Below are 21,888 nucleotides of genomic sequence, written 5' to 3'. Positions count from 1 at the left end.
GGAAATTGATTATTGGTATTTTGTTTTAAGGAAAAGTAGATACTACGATACTTATTTTAATATTGTATAGTATTTGTATGAATATTTCTTGATCATTAACAGTTTTATGTTGAATTGTTAGTCCGTTTGACTAGTTTTACTTGGTCCTGTTGCAAAGCGCTTTTTATGTTTGGTTTATGTTTTATATAGGTACAAAATTACGTTTAAAGCAATAGATAATTATCTAAAATTTTTGGAAAAAACCACCTCTTACAATATCATGAAATAAGTGGGTAGTTACATATATATATATAAATATATTTTATATTTAAAATGGATTTAGACATTTAAGACATAAGCCAGTATGTTGGATTTTTGAGTTTTTCATCGTTGATGTAAAATATATTTCTCTTGATTCAGATCATAAATATCGGTAATATGCATTATCAAAAATGTCTATTATCTGTTGCTCTTGGAATTATTTCTTTGGTTTTCTATCTTTTCTGGTTGGCTTTTTTTTTTTTTTGGTAGAGAAAGGTATAGATATTTGGTTATACATACATATATGAAAGTTTATTAGAATGTTTTAATGCTTGCTAAAAATCGAATATGCCATAATATAGATTGATTTAAATATGTATAGTTTTGATCCCTTGGTTAAATATTTTTTTTTAGGTATGCAAGCATAATAAAGCATGTTGTGTTATACATTTTTTTTTTTATTATTATTATTTGTAATTAACAATAACATTCAATATATATTTATATATATAATCTCTTGTACTTTAGTTAGAGTTATGGTTTATTTTCAATTTGTCTACATATTTATAAATTTCATATGAAAAAAAAGCAGACAGGAATGACCTTTAGAAACTTATATATATTGACTTTGCAGAGATCTTGATAAACGAATCGTCTAATGCCAAATGTCTTATAGTAACTTGATCATCATTTATATTCAGAATAGCTAAATATTGATAGTAATTATAATATTAGTATTTAAGTACAACTAGTTGATGAATGTGTAAAAAAAATAGTTAGAATAAGATTTGTTTAAGTTTTTTTTTAGATAAGGGGATATCATAAGAAAAAAAAAAAAACAACATATGTCTGTATAAAATGGCAGTATGAAATTGGATCCAAATGGTTGACTTTTTTTACTTTTTGTTTTTGGAAATGAAATAATTATAGAAGTTAAAACATTTTGGTAATACTAGAAAGAAATACTTGTGTCTGATCTTTTTTTCAAAGTACAACTTCATTTTGGATGATTTTCCATTTGGAATCCATTTGTCATAGCCAAAGAGGTTATCAACATGTCTTAATACGATCTGTATAACTATAACTTATATGGAAAGTAGTAAAGCAAAAACTATCGATTCACACTGTCTAGTTACTATCGAACCATCAATAGTCATAGAGATGTGCGGTTTCCGATGTTCTTGCACCACTAATGGAAACGCCACACGTGGCGGACAGTTTAATCGATCAGTTTGTAAGTTTTTTGGTTTTTGTTTTTGTTAAAGTGCACTAAAAATAATTACTTTGGATCAATCACTTTTGCCTCACAATCAGTGGGATCAATATCCTGCTCAATAACTAAGGTATTTTTGGATATTGCATTCGCTAGTTCGGCAACTGATTCTGAATGTGGTTGATTTACACTACTTCTGGTCGCTGTACGTTTACGCATATCGGCCTCCTGCTGCTGTTTCCTGTGCATATCACTTAGCCTAAATGCCTCGAGGAACTCATTGAGATCCACTTTACCATCACCATTGAGATCCATCATGCGACATTTCTCAAGCATCTCCTCCTTGGAATAGGCGCCAGGCATGTGGGCAACAAGTAGATCGATTGCCGTCTCAAATTCATCCAAGGTTATTTCGCCTACAACGAAATGACAAGTCACAAGGGGGTAAGTCTAAAAACAATTTCATTTATCCTTATACCCGAATTATCAGCATCGATGATATTAAAAATGGCCTCCAGACTGGCTTTATTGGCATAGAGAGCATCCATAACCGTTGTGCCATCGGCCTCTGCCTCCAACTGTCAAATGGGAAATGATATATTTAGATTTAGAGATATGTCATTATGGTCACTTACAATCACATCCGTATCGAGCAGATCCAATGTAGTTAAATAGTTAACTTTTTGATTATCTGTACCCGGTGCCAGTCTATCGCGCAATAATCGCCAGGGTAGACCCAATTTGGTTATCTCTTCCATGACAAAACACCATTTGCTTATCGAAATGAGACCAGTGTCATCTGGATCATATTTCCTGAACTCTGTCTCCAATTCATCGCGATGTTCGCGCAGGCGCACAGCAAGTTCCTTCAGAGCCGAACTCTCCACCATGCCCATACGCTGTCTGAATGATAGTTTCTTTGTCTGTGATGCAGCCGATATGTATTGAACGAAATACGGATTTAATTGATTATTAAGTCGCATATAAGCGCCTTTATTCGAGCCCATGGCATAGTAGTTAGACGCCGAGAATATGGTAATGACCTGGAAAGTGACAAAAATATATATAAATATTTATATAGTAAGAAGATCTCACTGATGCTCACCTTATTATCGTGCATAAACTCATGACCATTTGGTTTGCATTCATGTGATCGTATGACATAGCTTAAACGATGACGTTTCAAAAATAATTCAGTGGTATCCGGTCCAAACCAACAGCCAGCCCCACGTAGAGTATTGGGGACACAACCCTGGGCTGCTTGTGGATCACTCCACATAATATCAAAGATCTAAGAGAATATATAAATTCCATTACTTGTACAATGAGAAAGTTAAGATAATAATAATAGATATTTACCTGTTGCCATTCAGTTTTATCTAATGGTTCGCCATCTGTTATGGGTGGTCGCAAAATAGACACATACTACACAGAATTATATAACATTAATACATATTTAGATGATCCAATAGAGAAACTTACTTTGCCTCTATCAATGCTTTTAATGAGATCCAGACTTGTGCTATCCGAAAAACCACCATGTACAATTAGAACACGATTGTTAAGCACAGAACCTAATGGAAGCCAACGATAAACCTCATCAATTAGCCTCAACAGGCGTTTATGATTACGCTATAATCAAGTAGAAAATTATATATGAACATTTTGTATCTCTATATATCTTGGGATCACACTCACTGGATACTTTCCCTCGACTTCGCGTATGAAACCGTATCGTGCATTCATTATGCTATCTTCATGATTGCCACGATTCAAGAATACCGCATTGGGAAAAGCCAAATATAATGATAATAGTAAGAGTAACACCTCCAATCCTTTTTTGCCACGATCCACAAAATCACCATTGAAAACATATGGATTGGAAGCAGATGGTAGACCATTCTAACAAATAAATGTCATAAATTAATTCCACATATAGAGATTAATTTTCAAGTTTACCTTATGCAATACCACCAAGAGATCATCTAGTTTACCATGTAAATCACCACAGACGGTGACCTGCAGGGATACAGCTGTCGATACCATAACAATATTTGGCATTTGTTTCAAAGATTTGGCTGCCTCACGTAATATCATTGCCACCAATTGGGGTTGCAAGCGATTACCCTGCCAAAAGAAAGACTTTTGCTCAATTCAATGATCATTAGATCAACCGTATTATGTATATACCCTCTTCTTGCGGAAGACATCGATTAGGAATTCAACGTGACTCTTTTTCAATGGCAATTCCATTTTGGTGCGCACAACATCACCAACTTCTTCTAATATTTCATCGCGTTCTTCCAAAACTGAAGCTATTCACAAAAATTTGTATTTCCCATCAAATGTTATTTTTTTTAGTTATTTGTATTACTCACTTATCGATGATGAATGATGTTGATTTTTTGTGCCAGCAGCTTGGGGCATATGTTTTATCAGATCATTGAAGAATTTATATAGCTGGGCAATGAAAAAAAAAATAAGTTTAGATAGAAACTTTAGAAATAGAAACTGAATCATCATTGTACTATAACTTTTACTCAATTGAGTTCTTGTTTTCTATTATATCATTCACACTTTTGACTTTTTTGAAGTGACATTTGGTTTTTGTATAATTTCTATATGTTATAGTGTTTCGATTGCGATTATTTTTACAAAGGTGCTGTATACAACAAAAAACAGCATAGGAATTAAGTTTCATATAAATAAAACAAAAATTGAGAGACTATTCTGCATAGAAACAGACAGACAGACAAATGCATATAAAACCTATTATATATCCTATAAAATATTTTAACTTCTATTCCACAATGTGGGGAAGGGAGAAATTATGGGAGATTTGAAAAAAAAACGGTCATAAGAAGTATGTACTAATTAATGGCTTGTAAATTATAGGTCATTCAATAATACCAAATTGTATGGTTGATTCAAACATGCACAGAACAACATACAACGTAGTTTCGTTCAACTACGATGACAATTATTGACTTTCGAAACTTTACAAATGCATACACAGTCGACGTGGCATGGTGACCTCCTTACCTTCATACAAAATCATGTGTGTGTGTGTGTGTGTGTGTGTGTATGAACCAACCACTATATATAGCTATTGCCTTATACTTATCACATTTTATAAAAGAATTTAAAAAAAAAAACAAAGCAAAACAAATTGTGCTTACCTCAGCTTGGTCCTGTTCGCTGGCATATTCGAGATTTTGAAATATTTGCCAATTGCAACGTTTCTTCATTTCGCGATGTGCCTGATGGCGTCGATACCATTTTTGAATTAATATAGCCGCTCTTATAGCTGCAATAAATTCAAATAAAATATTAACTCAACACTCAACCTATTTGGCAAAAGGGTTTTTGTTTTTGGGTTTCAACTAGAATGTAGGTGGGATGGGGTATGGAGTGTGGGGTTGGGGGGGGGGACTTTTTAATGGGAACAAAGTAAGCTGAAATTTAATTTCAAACTGATGGGAAGGAAAGTTTCGTATGAGGTCTAGTTACTTGCCATTCTCATCCATTTTAATGCTAATTTTATTCTTCTGAAAACAGAAACAGAATTGTAGGTAGAAGGGTTGGGATCGACCTAATGACATTTTACATTGCAGTAAAATAATGTTGTTGAATTGTTTTTTTTTTTTTTTTTTTTTTTGTTTTTGGGTATATTTAATATGAAATAAGTTGACTTTTACAAACTTGTTTCTATGTGGACTCTCTTCTCCGGTTTTTTTCGCTTCAGTATGACGAAGGAAAATAAACCCATAGGATACTTTGTAAAGGATTTTGGGTTTTGTGGGCTAGATCAGCATAAGCCTTTCATGGGCTTTTCTTGACTTTTTCTTTCTCTTCTTTGATTTGCTTGCACTTTAAATTTCAATTTTCATAAAAACAAATCGAAGGAAAACAAAAATTATTAAATTTTTATGACAATGAAATCGGAGTAACTAAACACTAAATCTTTAATTTGTATTTAAGCAATTGTTATCGCAACTTCTCTCTTTGTGGATGTCAATTCATTATTCACAAAAACACAAAAAAATTGAATTCTATTTGCTGCAACATTATCTAATTCTTCAAATCAATAAAGAGTTAGTTTTTGTTCGCTGTTTCGTTTCTTTTATTTATTGCCGTACACTGGAAACTAGCCGCCTAACTAGACCTAGAAGGGCTCAATGCAACTGCGTTTGGTTCGCCGTTCGTTGGTTCTATGGTTAATGGTTTCGGTTTTTCGATTTTTCCGTACCGTAGACATAAGACGGCACTGTGGGTACAATACGGCAAATATTTAACAATTTTCATATCACAAAATGCTTTAAATTCATCATGAATGAAGCTCAAGGTAAAGCTAAAGGTTCTGAGTTTTTTATACAACTAAAATTGAACAAATATTTTGTTATGCTTTGGACTGTTAAATTAACTTTCATTGAATCGTTTTTATATATGACATTTTCTTAATCAAATCGAAGAAGGCTATATCCAGTTGAACAATTCAAGTGATTTTAGTGGTAAACAATTCTAAGAACAAGAAGCTTTAGGCGAAAATGGTTTTTATTCTAAAATTTCTGCACGTAATATGAATTTGAAAATATACATAGGTATATAGAATTTATAATACGAATTTCAGATCAATTTCCATGTAAGGAATATTCAATATATATGCTATAAAGTAAATGAGATAAACTAAATTTCTCATTGTTAGTTTGTCCACAGTTGAGAATGTCTATGACCAATATTTTCCAATATATAAAGTTGTAATACAAAAATGAGTATTCAAATTTTGCAGGCTTATTTTAAGGATTCAATCAACGAACAATTTACTTCAAATATGATAATATAAAATGGAAATTTAATAATTTTGTGAAACAGATTTTTAAGTTTCCTGTCGTTCGGATCGAATTTAAGTGGTGAGTGTCATTTTTGTTCCATAGTCTAACGCCCTAATTATCCAAATGGCGGCGGCCATGTCGACCAGAGTTTTGTTTCTGTCTTGCGTCTATGTCCGCGCTGTGTTTTGCGGTTTCAGTTTTGTCTGCGTGACTAGTTCTGTCTTAATGTGAGTGTTTAGTTAGTGTTTGGGTGGGTGTATTTGTTTGTTTCTTTATTTGTTCTAATAGTTGCTGTTTGTCCACTACGGGTTTGCCCTTTGCTTATTCACCATGGGTATAGTCTGAGGGGAAAACAAAAAAAAAAAAACGAAACAGGATCTGCTATCAGTTTACATTTAATTTTTAAAGTACACCCAGTACTTAAGATAAGGTTGAACCTGTCGAGCAAATTGAGTTGCCAGTGTGCCATGCAAAATGGTCACCACTTGGGCATACCTACACCCATGGAACTTTATCTGGAGTCTATCATTTTAAAAGGCCATTTGGCAATGGCTAGTAGGACAAATTGTTACAATAAATATACTGTTAGCGCAAGTGCCATCATCATCATTATCATCATCATCGTCAAGCACGTGGCTTATGGGTAATTTGCTCACTTTTTTTGACATTTAAATCTATATTGAAAAGTTAATGAAATTGTTACATAAAACCCAATAAATCACAATGATGTCTATTAATATTTCGTACTTAAAGTTAAAAGCTTTTAAAGTCATGTGTAATATACCTCCTGACCTTCTGAACAATGAGATAAGTGTCGAAGATAGCTATTAAAATTATTTGAAACTGTTGTAATGATTTAAAACGCACCAAACTCTGGGATGACCTTGCAGAAAATCTCTTTTATATACTCTATGCTTAAAAATGTCAAAAAAATGCAGCATTAGACTTTGCAAGGAGTTAATATATTCTTTGTTGAGAAGAAGTAGCTTAACAAAAGGAGTAATGTTCATATTATAGCATACTTTTTAGGGCAATAAAAATATGTAGATATCTTATTGGGACAACACATCCATTACAATTTAAGCAATTAATCGTCTTGAAATTTGCTAGTGCTTTAGATATCAAAAAATTTCGTAAATTTTCCCATAGTGCCGATGACCAAAAATGCTCCTTGAAGTGTGCTACATTTATATTCTTTCGTTTTGCTCTTTTTCTGGGCACAAATTGATTAATCTTCTCTTGCTTCTGCATATATTTGCATTTCAACTATTCTGTGCAAGTGTTGAATTTTTCTCTTTTCTATCTTCCCTTTCTCTATCTTTATCTAGTCTCCCACCATTACTACTACTACTCTTACAAGCTGTTCTGTTGGTAGCTACAAATAGATATGATAATTTTAGTTAACGAACTTGTTCCCATTGAATTCAACGTTGCGTGATTCCATTCATTGATTGCTATGCTAATGGGTAAAGTGCTGATTGCGTATTGAATTGATTTGGTTTTAGTTTAACGACCAATTGATTTGTCTTGATGGCTTAAGTAGTCTATTAACTAGACATATTCACGAACATCAAAACTAAACTAAACTTTCTGTGTTTGATGTAGGTAAACAGGTGATAGACATTTAACATAAGTTAATCAATCATAATTATGGATATGCCAGGAATCAATTAGAAGCGAAATGCGTAACTGAAATTTCGATATACATATGATAAATTCTCTAGCTCTTTGTTATGTTGTTTCAATAAACATTTGCTCACTGTCATTTGTTATGTGGTCATCTAAATGCATCTTCTTTAGTCTCCTTTTTTGGCATTGTTTGTCTCATTTATATTGTTCATTTGCAAATGGTTTCAAAGTAACAAGCTTTAGGGCTAACTTTTGCGGGTTTTCAAGGGCTTACAAATTAGATAAAGGTAAGTGAAGAGGGCGGAGGAAGAGGGAGGAGGGTAGGATAATAAGAGAATTAGGGTTGTACACTTGACAAGTGTGTGGTTTAATTGTAGCCAGTAGTAGTAGGGTGGTGATACTCACTCTTCTCGGCCCGAGAGGCGCTCATGCCACGCAACGGTTTTCGGAAGTGTTTGCACCAACCTTTCCTTTGGAACAACTGCAGCAGACTGGAGGCCCGCGTCGTTGTTTGTCCGGCGGCCGAATGCGGTTGGCCATTTGGTCCCAGTGTCTGCATGCTGGCACCCACACGCTCTATTTCCGATGACCGGCACGATGAAGCGTCTTCAACGGAGGAGCTGCGTCGCTTGCCGCCGCTGCTGCTGCCGCCATCGCTGCGCAGGCAGACACAGCTGCGCAACATGTTGTTGTTGTTGCTGGTGTTGGCGTTGTCAAAATGTCAGGCTGTCAGTTTTGCGTAACCTGAGACAGCGGTTCGCGGTCACCCACAAGACCCAAAACGCCGGACCCAAGTCCCCACAGTCTCTCGTCTCGCCTATGCTTTTGGCTTCGATTTCTCCTTCTTCTTTTCCTTCTCCTTGGTGCTTAATTGCAGCTCCAAGCACAAAACCAACAACGCACCGCCCAGATCCAGATCCACATGTGTGTGTGTGTGTGTGTGTGTGTGTGTGTGTGTGTGTGTGCGAGTGTGCGTGGGCGTGTGTGTGTGTGTGTGGTCTCTGCTTTATGTCACTCGCCTGACAAGGTAATATAATTTGCTAGACTCGCCCACCTGCCGCCACCTCAGTCTGCCTGCGTATACGCCCTGCCACTCGGAAAGTGCGTTAGATGGGCAAACTGAATAGATGGATAGATGGATGATTGGATGACTGGGTGACTGGGTGAATGGCCCGGGTGGTTGGGTGGTTGGGTGGCTGTGGGTGGTTGGGTTTGTTTTTGGGTTCTGGCTTTCCCTTGGCTTTGACGATTTGTTTACTGGCTGGTTTTAATGCAAATTGATTTTGTTGTCATATAATTTATTCATTTCAGTGTTGGCAAGTTTCCTATTGACATTCAACTAGATGCCATGAAATCCCTTAGAGATTCCATTGCCATTCTATTGTATCTGGAAATAAAACAAAACACACAAAACACAAAACAAAAAGAAAAATTATAATTAGTCCAACATTTATTATGATAAGTACATACTTGAAATATGTTTGTCGAGATAATTGAGTCAAAAATTGAAATGAAATCCAAATGGAATTCTCCTTGGAGAGATGATTACTCTCTCCCGCCTCTCATTGTCCAATTTTATGGACTTTTATTCTATTCCCCTGCTATATAAATTTGATCAGATAAAAGCTTCTTCTATAACGATTCAATCATGATTGATTCAAGTCACTTTATGGACATTTCTTCAAGTGTTGAACTCGCAATTTGGTTAGATTTCCAGTAGAGTGGAGTCAAGACATGCATACTTATATGTGAGAATGTTTATTTATTTAAATGCAAAAGAAAAACGACAAAAAAAAAAGAAGAGAGAGATAGAGCGAGAAAAGCAAAGCAAATTTCTGGACTGACAGTAAAGGATTTATATAGTCAAATGAATAACAGAATACATCAGTCACAAACAGACATTCCAAATGTATGTTTATACCCTGCAATCTCAAGATAAATGGGATATATGTAGGTTGCCAAAAGGGCAATGAGAAAGCAAAACTATAGAAGCTCGATTCATCAAACTTGGCAATGCTTTTTCATTCTCTTTTCTTTATTATTTGTAAAAATCTAACTAAATGTCTTTGTTGTCACGATGGCAAAAATAGCCGCCAGGTGCGCTTAAGTGCTCTCGTATACTGCTTAGTGGATGAGCCTAAGATTAATATGTAAAGGAAGAAAAATAAACATACATACATAAATTTCATTTCTTATAAATTAGTAAGAACTTTTGAGCTTAATACAAGGTATAACAAAGTCGAAGTTATAATATATTTACTTAATTTTATATACATAATATATGCCATACATACATGTATTTATGTATTCTTGTAACAACAACAACAGCAGGCGAGGGAAGTCGTTAGAGTTTCATTTTGCTGGTAAGTTCTTAATAGTTTCTGCTTGGATAAACTTTTAGTTCATCCTCCCCCACGACTAACCAACATGAGCCCGCACTTTTCTCTATGTTTGTATATATGTACATATATGTATCTCAATCTGTATCTGTATCAATCATTCAGTGGGCTGGCTATCCAATGGCTCTTTCATGGTACTCTTTCATAGTTTTCTACATTGCCATTTTTCCTCTAAATGGTTCAGTGTAAAACAATTTTGTTCAACAGCAAAGAGATAGAGATAGAGAAAGTGAGAGAAAGGGGAGCACAAAAAATAAGCGAAAAATAATCTTAACAAAACCGTTGAACCGGTTGCCATTTCACCATTTTGTTGAATGTCAGTGAAAGGGCTTCGGCTTCGTTCCTTTGTGTTGTCTGCTCGGCTCTGTCCGGCCAGGATAGGATCGAATAGGACAGTACAGGCCACGCCAGGCCAGGCCAGGACCAGGACCAGGACCTGCCCTGTCAATAGTATCCTCTCGAGTGGCTCCAAACAAACAAACCAATTTTTAGCAATTGAGCTATAAACACAAACACACCCATACAATCGCACACACACACACACACACCGACACACACACACACACCTAAACACAGATACCAACTCAGACTGCGACTGTGAATCAGTGTGAAGAACCACAAAGTGTGAAATTAAAATGCTAACACAAAGACACACCGTTGTAGGATGTGGGTGGAGGATTGGGGCTCTTAGAGGATAGGGTTCTGGGTTCTGGGTTTATGTTTTTTCAAATTGGGGTTGAGGGTCTGGAAGGAGAGGGGAGGCGAGGCGAGGTGGTCTACTGAAAAGAGGTTAAGGCACAGCAAAACCTAAATATAAAGGCAAGCATCAGGTAATATTGATTAATCGCTTAAGCTCTTTAACGAATGCGGCGAAAACAAAAAACCAAAAGCAAAAAGTTTTTCACACACAAATAAGTAAATCAAATTTAATAAGAGCAAAGAAAAAATAAATAAAGTTAACTTCCTCAACCACCGAACCCCCGCCCCACCATCGAACTATTCGACACAGCGAAATTGTTCATTTCCCTCACTTTCGATAATAATTTTACAGCAAAGTGAAAATTCGCTTAGTTACCTGCAAAATATATTCACTTATCTTCACCTTTCTTTTACTGTGTTTTTTTTTTCTGTTTTTTGCCTGTCCGTAAAATTGCCATACGCCGTGCTCTCTAGAGCCGCAGAGTGGGAGTCCCAGCGATGGCAACTGGGACTGGTAAGTCAGGATGACGAGTGGTAGAGGCGATGCTGGGCGCGTCAACCACTTTGTCATCACCCACTTTGGCACTTTTTTACACAGGAAAGAGAAAGAAAGAGACAGAGAAAGATAGACAGATAGAGAGCGACAGAGGCAAATTTCGTTAACACAAAAACAATAAAACGAGAGAAAAGTTAAATGCGGGCTCAAAGCTTTTATCGAAATGCAATTTGTGCAAAGTGAAAATTGTTTATGTTCAACTTAAATAAATGTATATAGGAAATATATATATACATACATATGCTAGCTTTAAAATTTTGTTGTCGAAAATCTAATTTAAAATCTGTCAGAAAGTTGTATAGCCCCATACATGAAAATTTATGAATTTTCATTGGCTTTAACTTTGTGAAAAGTGTATACACAAAGGGGAACAACAAAAACTCACATAGATTTTCAAACAAAAACGCAAATATTAATATATGTAGAATATGTCAAAGTAAACTAAAAAAACTCTAGATTGCAATTTTTTCTATTTAATCAGAGGGATTTTTTGTTTTACAAAGTTTTCCAAAGTTTACATTTTTTGCAATTAAGAAATATGTAAATATAGTTAACACATTGTAAATGTAAAAATTTGCTTCGTGAATTCTTTCCTTTTTTTGTTTCGTATACTTATTATAGAAAATATTCTTTTCAGCTTCAAAATTTTCCTATTCAACATCATTTATCACAATTCATGCAAAAAAAACTAATGTGAAAATGTATCGAAAAAGAAACAGGTCGTATACTTAATATTTAATTTGGTCAGATTATTGATTCCTTTTGTTTCTTCTCACATTTTTGATCCTATGAAATTTGCTCTGTTCTATTCTATTCTAAGTCACTTTTAGTATGATTGATTGAAGAACACAACTTTGGATGGATTAAAGTTAGATAAATTTATTTGGCTTAATTTCTGTTACGCATTAGTTCGAATTGTCTTTTTCTATTTCCATTCATTTTCATGATGGCCATGACTTGAAACTTCATCTAGTGTAAATATTAACTTAATTGCTGCCTTCGGCAGGCGGTGGCAGCGGCGGCGGCGGCGAAGAAGGAGTGGATGAATGGTGGAGGTAGAGAATGTAGAAGACTTCGTCACTTGCCTTAGATGGGGACAAGTCAACTGTTTGTTGAGCATTTTAGCTGGCAAATTTGCTGATTGTCACACAGAGCCCCGTGACATGCAATTTATCGTAATTGAGTCAAGCCAACAGCAATCATATTTTTTTTTTGTTTCCCGCCCACACACACACGCACACATACAGACAGAGAGAGAGAGAGAGGGGAAGGCATAGGGATGACTTTCATGTGAGTGTCCAATTCCTTAGCGGACAGCGGACAAGGCCTATTATCGTCAATGTCCGTTAAACGGGCAGATTGCAGCTGGCGATGCTGGCTGACCTAGCTTTGCTTTTTGTTGTGGGATTAATACGAAAAAATAACGTATTCCCGGCCGTAAATGTGCTGGCGGATAATCTCATTATGTCCTGACCCAAGGCATCATTGCCATCATCATTATCATCAGCATCAGCATCATCATCATCGTCATCATCCTCATGGCAACCCAAAGACAAGCGGAAATTGACCCCAACGATGTGGGTAATTGAAATAAATAGAGTTTGAGCTTCCAATTGATGTCCTGCCAGCGAAAAAGAATGAAAGGCTGGGGGATGATGCTCCGTATAGACAACAAGCAAAAAAAAAAAAAGTCAGGAAATCCATCACAAACATAACCTTGAACCTTTTTCCATTTCGTCATGTTGATATAGCTAATAGCTGCAGCTTCTTATCATCTTTTTTTCATGGGATTAACCTAATCAAACCGACTTAAAAATATTTTTATTTTTTTCTATGCCACATTCTATGGACATTTTTTGTTGCCTACTTTTCAGCTGAGCAACATTTTCTTTTGCAAACAATTTCTAATCAAATTTTTCACTTTAAAAGGCTTTTGCTCATTCAATTATTGATACATTTTAAAAATTAATTAATAACTAAGAGTTGTCAGTTTCATATTTTATAGTAAAATCTGAAAACTTTAAAGGAGTTTTTTTTTATGATGCGACAAAAATCAAGCGGGATTACTGGAAACTACATATTTTTTTTGAGATTATTACTACGCTTCTTAATACTCTACAAATCTTATGGAATCTTATTTAATTCAAATTGCAATGCCATTGCAGTTAGCAGAACTCTTCAACCATCGAATTGACGATTATTCGTTTGAAAAAGGCATTCAAATTCGTTTCTCACTTTGATGTTGAGAAAATACATAACTAGAATTCCATATGAAATGATTTTTTAAGCACATATTCTTGTCTTATTCACAATTATTTACAGTAAGTTGCTTCTAATCACGAATTTGTAAAACTATTTTAAAAATCGCTTAACTTTATCCTTGATAGTTGCGTTTTTCTTCACAGAAAGTAGAAATATCATAAGGGTTCCTCTTTGAATTGCCCTCTCAACAAACATCTCTGAGGATTTGTTGTAGGGAATTTAAAAGGATAAGTGCCTATTTGTGTGTGTGTGTGTGTGTGTGTGTATGTATGTAGATTATATATGTATGCAGTTCACAGTCACTTCTGCAAACAAAAAAAGAAAAGTTTTCATGAAGAAGAACAAAATGTTAATTAAGTTAATACAAGCAACTCCCCTAGGCTGCTGTTCAAGTAGATGACAATTCCTTTGACATCCTTATATAGACATGCACATACATATACACATACATATATGTATGTATGTATATGTATACATACTTATCACATAACATCAGTCAGCCAAACTGTGTGAATTCATATTCACTGACAGGTAATTTAGTTTCCTTACACTTTTAATTGAGTTCGGCCAACGCAGTCGATTTGATTGGCAGGCACGTACAGGTTGAGAGACACACAGGTAAAAGAAGATACAAGTACATACACACCCTGCACCCTATATGTATACATTATGTATGTATATGTGTGTGTTGTGTATATCATTAGCACCTGATCACGTAGGGACTATAAAAATTTACCGTTCAATTTCACAGTTTACGGCTTTAAGTCACTGACGACTTGCGTTCTTTGCTAACGACTTTGAAATGATGTCAGACGGTTATATAGAGATAGGTATATACGATACGATATATACATATATATATATATTGTACATGGGTACTTAATTTCATTTATATGTAGAAACCAAATTACAAATTAACGAAAGGAAATTGGGCGTCGTGGCGTTGAGAGCAGCTCGCCGAGCGGTTGACATCTTTAAAAAGTGAACAAAAAAAAGGTAACTAAGATATTGCGCTGACTTCAAAATACCCAGCAATTTGTAAGGTAAAAAACACTTGAAACAATGCCGCGAGCACTCTAAACTTTTGGTCCTCCCAGCAAAGTCCTTATACTTGGGTATTCTCAATTCAATTTTTATGAAATTTGGCAGGACGATAAATATTTTTAAGGACAGCAAATCACACTGGCCATTGGTAGGCGGAGGCCAAATTTAACGTGATTCTAAAGCGTACTTAGTAAATAAGTCTTTATACTAAATTTGGTGTTTCTAGGTCATAGACTTTTGATAAAGACAGACGATTTGACGGAGCTCGACTGCTGAAACTTGTTAAAAACTCTTTCTATTGCTTCTTGGTGACTGTAGCATACCCTTAAGCCATTTTACAGATGCAGGGTATTGAAAACCAGCATTGACAGCGTTTTTTGAACAAACCATATGGCCAAGAAGCATTTCAACTTTCTAGGCTCACCATGCTGAGCCGTTTAAGGGACTGAGAGGGAGGCCGAGAGCTAAAAAGAACTCCTAGAGAATCGTTGGCGGTGGCAATGGCTTTGATTTATTCACGTGATTTGCCAAAGGCTCTGTTAGCCCAATTCAGGACCCAACGGCTACAATATTGTGAAATACTTGTGTTTTTCACACTGCACACACACACACACACACTGCCAAAGTCTGCGGGTTGCTTTTTGGGTTTCTCAAATGCCGCCATTTCTGGGGTAGCCCGCTTTCCTTTGCCATGGCCCACGTTTTGGTTGACAAATCAAGCGTGAAAATTATGGAGCTCCTGCTGCTGGTAGATGGCTGGATGGGATGGGATGGGATGGGGGGGTGATGGGTGGTTGAAAATGTAAATGGAGTGTGGGCGTATGGTGCCTTAAACTGCTTAAATTAATCGATTTACGAAAGAAGCTTTAAAATTTTCTTATCTGATTATAATTAAATATGCGGGATAAATACTTGTGTGTGTGTGTGTGTGTGTGTGTGTGAGTGTTTCAGCCTGGCTAGACCCAAAGAGTAAAGAAACTTTTCATTTAGCACACATAGAGAGAGAGAGAGAAAGGGAGATAGAGAACCCCCTTCTATTCTGATTCTAGTATATCTCATTAGAGGAATCCTCTTACTTTCGTATTTAATTTCATAATTCTTTTTAGCTGTAATGTCAACAGAAGAGAAACAGCTTTTTATGCCACCCAAGAGTAGAATTCTTTTTCACATTTTCTTGTTGAAATTCATTTACAGCTTAAGAATTTTAATGCCACAATCATTTCTCTACTCTAACTTGGTTAAGATATCTCAGTTTTGACGAGCTTTGTTATGGAAAACTAAGTCTTTTTCATAGCATTTGATTATGATTCCCAACTGGTTTTAGCGTTGATGGACTTAAAACTTTGCGCTGATTAGATTATGATAAGATAAGATATTTATTTGAAGCAAAATATTAAGTCGAGAAGCATCAATTTGACTAAAAATTGCATTTAAATTGTCAATTTTAAAGGAAAGTATATCGTATAACAATAATGGGCAGGGCTCAGGGGGCGGCATCCTTTAAACACACAAAAATATTGACTCTCACATATATTTATGTGAAGTATTCTAATGCCCCCTAAAGCAATGCCCACTCGAGTCTATTTTGTTTATGTGTTTCTTGGTGTGTGTGTTAGAGTATGTTTTCTTTTATTCGTTTTTCATGGCTGTCATAAAAAGGATTTTACATGCGTTCATCTTCGTCCTTTCGAGTAAATTTCATTTATCAAAAATTCAACCAACCATTTTGAGTTACATTGACCTTTTGCCATTTGATTTTGGTTGGGTTTTTACTTGATTTTTGTTGTATTTTTTTTTTTATTTTTATTGCATATTCCATCTCGTTTACTCTAGCTCTCGCTCTCCCTTTCTTACATGCTCTCTCTATCTCACTCTCCCTCTTTTGGCTTGAAGATTTTAGTAATTTGCCTGATTTCGTTTATTCCGCCTACAATTCGGGTAATTTTCAGATTTTTTCGCACGAATTCCTTGGGGTTTGCCGTGTTTGGGGCATTTTTTGTTTTTTCTGGTTACCCTGTAACCTGTAAGATTGAAAGGGCATATAATAATAGGTCAGAATGCAAATTAAATGATTGTCCTTATATGACGCTAGGTGTCGCCAGCTTGTAAGAACCTTTGCAACCTTTGTCTTGGGTATAGAGTGACGTAATTTACATTTTTAGTTAATTTTAGAAAATTTTTGTAATAAAATTTAATTGAAATCTTGTAACATGCAACACGGTATAGAAAAAGTCGTTGCCCCAACTTCATGCATGAAACGATTTTTTTTTTTTTTGTTTTTTTTTTTTATTGTGTGTTCTTTGCGTTTTCTTTGTTGCTTTGCCTCTATTGTGTTCCTATTGTTGTTGTTGTTGTTGTTGCCAGCAACTTTTATTATTCATGTATGCATGTGTAAATACACATGTATATATCCATATATATATGTATGTGTATATACATATATGCTTGTATTTAAGAAATGGTGCCAAAACAGGCCACTTTCAGTGTTTTGGATTTTCACTTTTATTTTGCATTATGTTTTATGTTAGCAAAGAGAAGGGGGGGGCGGGGCGAGTTACCATGGCATTGCCTTAATTTCAAAATGTTGAAGTAGGTTTCAAGAGCAATGCAAAGATCTCTTAAATCGTTTATTACCTTTCAAGCGAAATTTCTTTATTTTTCCTTTTTTTGTTATTCCAAAATAAAATTCTTCAAAATTAACACGAAATGACAAAACGACTAAATTTGGCCTACATGTCGTATGAGTTTATAAGGTGTTGAAACATATTTGCGTCTGTAATCAATGCAAATTGTTCTTCTTTTTTATTTTTGGCATTATTTTGTTGCCTTCTCTCTGTGATAATGATTTTGTGTGTGTGTGTGTGTGTGTGTGGTTTTTTTTTTCTTCTGCCCATTTCATTTGCATAATTAGAATAAGTGAAGCAAAGCAAACCGCCCACTGGCAGCTTTCCTTTCTTATTCCCCATGGTTAATTAACGTCCAATTTCGAAAGCCAACAAAAATGGCGAAAAAAAAAAAAAAACAAAATTCTATATTTAAGCCTAAAGAAAAGCATAGTCAATGTCCATAGTATTATCATTTAATTGCAAAGGAGATGTAATTTGAGAAACATAAAATGAAACTTGCTCAAATTTGCCACCAATTAAATTTTACTTTTGCTGCTATTTCACATAACTCTTCTATTCCCATGGGTTCTGGATGACTTTTGGTGAACGAATATACATGGTGAATGTATATACATATTCGATATTTTATGGCAAAGTTAATTCAACATAAAAAATGTATACATATTTGTTTTATCCTTTAGCCTGAAGCTGGCAACATTTTAATGGCTGTATTAAAACCATTTTTCTCATGTACTCTTAGAGACTATAAAAACAACAACAAAAAAGGGGAAGAAATTCGAAATAAGTTTCCATTAAGCCATTTAGTTTCTTACGAGAACTGAAAAAGTTTATCACGTACTTGTCGTTATGCATTCCATCAGCAAGGACATTGTGAATCAATCAATTGCTTCAACCCAGTAGTAAAGAGACAAAAAAGGAGACGAAACAAAAAAAAAAAAAGTGAGTTCTAACTATAAAGACTTTTTGTAAGCTCGAACTAAATTATAAGATAAGCGAAACAATAAGTGAAGTTCTCTATTTAATTTTTGAACTTTAGTTAAAAACTATTTAACATATATGTAATGCAGATTGCTATTTTTTTAGTTTTCATTTTGCAGAAATAAGTTTCAGTCAATTTTATACACTGGGTCGTATGCATGATATTTTATTTTTGTGTTATATTTTTGGTTTTCATAGCAAAAAATAAACAAAAAACCAATCTTATATTGTTGGAAACTTTATCAAAAATTTGTTGCTCTATAAAGTTGTAATTCTCAACTAGTTTTAAAATGGGCAGTGCAATTCGGAAATTCTTTAACAAAGTCTAATCTAATGATCATATGTACTTGATGATTTTTGAATTATCTTTGCTTTACAAATTGTCTTCTTCAATTACATGAGAAACATAAGATATCAATTTGAATATAATAACCAAAGAGTATATAATTTCTTTATATTATTGCAATTTCTTTAGAGAGCTGTTCAAACAAAAGTTATACAAAATTTACATTTGTTTTACTCACCTTACAATTGTTTGTGTTATTCTTTTCAAACTATTGGCAATAATTTGATATTGTTGTAGCATCTATTATTAATTTGCTGCATGTCTCATGGGCCTTAGCCTGTCAACACTCTGAGAGGAATTGTGTTTCTCTGAATATTTGTATTATTTATTTTTGGTATCTTTTTTTTGTTTTTGTTTTGTTTCAAATTGAACTGAAAACGTTTTTACTTTTCGTATGCTTTTGGTGTTGATTTTGGTTTTGAGAAACATTTATTAAGAATGTTTGCATATATCTTCATCTGTATTTATATATATATATGTATATGTATTGTATTATAAATGTATTTTGTCTATACTTATATATAGATAGATTTATATCACTTTGCTGTCGGTTGTTGCCATTGCTGCTGTTTCTATATATATGCACTTGTCCAAGCGTTCCTCATTTAATTATAGGAATTTGTTATGAGACTAACAAATTGCCCAGTAGTAAAAACGTATAATGAAATGAACAAAAATACATACGCATATACATATATAAGACAAAATAATATATACATACATACATGTATATAAGTACTTGTATATCTGACATACATATGTATATATATATGTATATATGCTTTGGGATAAGCTGCAGCATTATTATGCTTTATAACGCGATGCACACACGCACACACACACACGAGCACCCACCAACACACAATCATTTATGAGAGGACATGGACAAATAACGTAAAATAAACACGAAAATTTCGTCAGTGTCTGTGGCAGCAGCAGCAACAATAAAAAACAACACAAAAAAAAAAGAAGACCAAAAAAAAAAAAAAAGCGGCAAAAGGCATTAAAAGAAGCCACACACAATATTCTCATGGTATGGTGACAACTGCCACCAGCAGCAGCAATAACAACAACAATAACAACAAGAACTATAAGAGCCACGGCAAAACATCGACGCTTCCGAAATAGCACGCCGAGCTAAGAGCAACTGCTGTAGCAAACAGCAGAAGCAGCAGCAGCAGCAGCAACGGCAGAGTATTACGTATACGCCGTGTGTTTTGCGTGTTTGTTTGCTCTGCGACTTTACGTTCCGTCTTCAGCAATTGCCGTTCCGTCTTTCATGGAATTCCGTTAGAAACTGATTCAGGCCAGCAGCTCGGAAATCCTTTTTGGCCAACTGAGAAGCGCGCGCGTCACACCGTCATCGTCGCTGTCGCCGTCACCGACACCGACACCGCCAAACGGCAGCGACACCGACACCGACAGCATGTGAGCTGAAAGCAAAACAAGAAACCGTTTGTCCAAATCAGCTGATTTGCCGTTGCCGTTGCTATTGCCATTGCCTTTGCCTTTGCCTTTTGCCATTTTGTATGGCATTCGTTTTGTTGTCATGGAGGCTGCGCGGTTTGCACACAGTCTCACTCTCACCACAGTCGTCGCAGCACATCGCAGCGAAAGAGAACGAGCTACACTGTCCAAAAATGAATGTTAACGAGCGATAGAGATAGAACCTAAAAGCAACAAAGAGAGAGAGAGGGAGACAATAAGATAGTGAGAGCTCGTTTGTGTGTGTGTGTCTGTGTGTGTGTAGCCACGATGCAATGATATATGCAAATAGTTCATTAGCTCTTCAATTGGATGTATGGGAAAAACGAGTGCTATTGCATTATTATCGAAACTATCTTGAATTTGTGAAAACTACAGTGATAACTCGTAAAAGGGAGTACCCACAGCAATCGCTAACATGATCTTTAGTACTCCTTGATGATTGAATGCAATTATTTATAATTTATGATTGCCTTTTTACTAAAAATAATACATGAAAAGCGGAAGACGAATTTTCAAGCTACTGTGTTAACTCGCTAAAAGGAGCACCCTATTTAAAAGGGTAACAAGAGTTTATACTTCACTTTGCTCCAAGTGATCTTTAAAAGTCCTTATATTCATTTAATATTGATATTAATTAATTAAAGAAAAACAAATTTGTTATAAGTTTGCCTTGGACTTCGAAATATGAAGAGAAACCAAGTCAAAACTGCTTTGTATCTAAAAATGAAGTAAGTAAGTCGTCTCGTCGACTTTGGTATACCATACACCAGTAAAGCAAATATTTCAAGCATTTTCACATGCTTCTTACAATCATATCTTAGTATCTCGCTCACTCAATCAGACGAGCACCCTAGCGCCCCCACCAGCCAACGGCCAACTCCGGCCTTATGGAAAAACGTTTATATGCATAACTCGACTGTTTTTTGTCCGATTTTGATCAAATTTGGTATTTTGCTAGATATTAGTATTAAATTTAAGTGTGCCAAATTTGATTGCATAAGGTAAAAAAATACGGGAGATAATCAAGATTTTCAAATTACGTGGGCGGAAAAGGGCGTGGCAAAATTTTTATACATACAAAATGTGTGCATTTACTAAGCGAATATACATACCAAATATGGTGTCTCTAGCTGGAATAGTTTTTCAGATAAACGCTTTTTTTAAATTGCGGGGGCGGAAAGGGGCGTGGCAAAAATTTGAAATAAACTTGATCACTCTACATACTACACGAGTCTACATACCAAATTTGGTGGCTCTAGCTCTTACAGTCTCCGAGATCTAGGTGTTCATACGGACAGACGGACAGACGGACGGACGGACGGACAGACGGACATGGCTAGATCGACTCGGTTGTTGATCCTGATCAAGAATATATATACTTTGTGGGGTCGGAGAAGCTTCTTTCTGCCTGTTACATACATTTTGGCGACTTTAATATACCATTTCACCCTATGGGTGTATGGTATAAAAAGACTTACTAGTGAAAGTAAATATGATCAATAAATAGAGAATAACATGGAAAATCTGAATTTGAGTCATTTTATGTCTAAAATGTATCGAAATAAAATTAGCCTG

At 35.1% G+C, this 21,888-nt stretch overlaps 1 protein-coding gene across 2 annotated transcripts; it reads right to left on the bottom strand.

Annotated features, from left to right (window-relative positions):
• Positions 1-763: 763 nt before the first annotated feature.
• LOC6638847 (serine/threonine-protein phosphatase rdgC) lies at positions 764-19,153 on the bottom strand. Of its 2 annotated transcripts, none has more exons than XM_023179134.2 (13): positions 5,156-5,324; positions 4,633-4,760; positions 3,832-3,913; positions 3,644-3,768; positions 3,413-3,580; positions 3,152-3,355; positions 2,936-3,085; positions 2,813-2,878; positions 2,559-2,744; positions 2,089-2,496; positions 1,932-2,031; positions 1,524-1,869; positions 764-946 (listed from the first exon to the last, which is right to left on the bottom strand). In XM_023179134.2, exons 1-13 carry the CDS (start codon positions 5,220-5,222, stop codon positions 928-930), a joined length of 2,049 nt encoding a protein of 682 aa, XP_023034902.1. In that variant the 5' UTR covers positions 5,223-5,324; the 3' UTR covers positions 764-927. The 2 variants fall into 2 exon arrangements, with proteins under 2 accessions (XP_023034902.1, XP_002061888.2); XM_002061852.4 differs by lacking the exons at positions 764-946; positions 5,156-5,324 and adding exons at positions 8,320-9,301; positions 19,004-19,153 and having other exon boundaries at positions 1,059-1,869.
• Positions 19,154-21,888: the final 2,735 nt, after the last annotated feature.

Source organism: Drosophila willistoni (genome assembly GCF_018902025.1).
Source record: "Drosophila willistoni isolate 14030-0811.24 chromosome XR unlocalized genomic scaffold, UCI_dwil_1.1 Seg144, whole genome shotgun sequence".
Classification (NCBI taxonomy): domain Eukaryota; kingdom Metazoa; phylum Arthropoda; class Insecta; order Diptera; family Drosophilidae; genus Drosophila; species Drosophila willistoni.
The sequence above is the reverse complement of the archived record's forward strand: the minus strand, read 5'-3'. Positions and strand labels throughout refer to the sequence as shown.

Bases quoted from the DNA above. Each gene is read 5' to 3' on its own strand.
- LOC6638847 (XM_002061852.4), bottom strand. From the start codon at position 8,599: ATGTTGCGCAGCTGTGTCTGCCTGCGCAGCGATGGCGGCAGCAGCAGC. The intron at 2,745-2,812 runs GTAAATATCTAT...ATATTCTCTTAG, and splicing joins ATAAAACTGAATGGCAACAG to ATCTTTGATATTATGTGGAG. The intron at 2,032-2,088 runs GTAAGTGACCAT...CCCATTTGACAG, and splicing joins TGCTCGATACGGATGTGATT to TTGGAGGCAGAGGCCGATGG.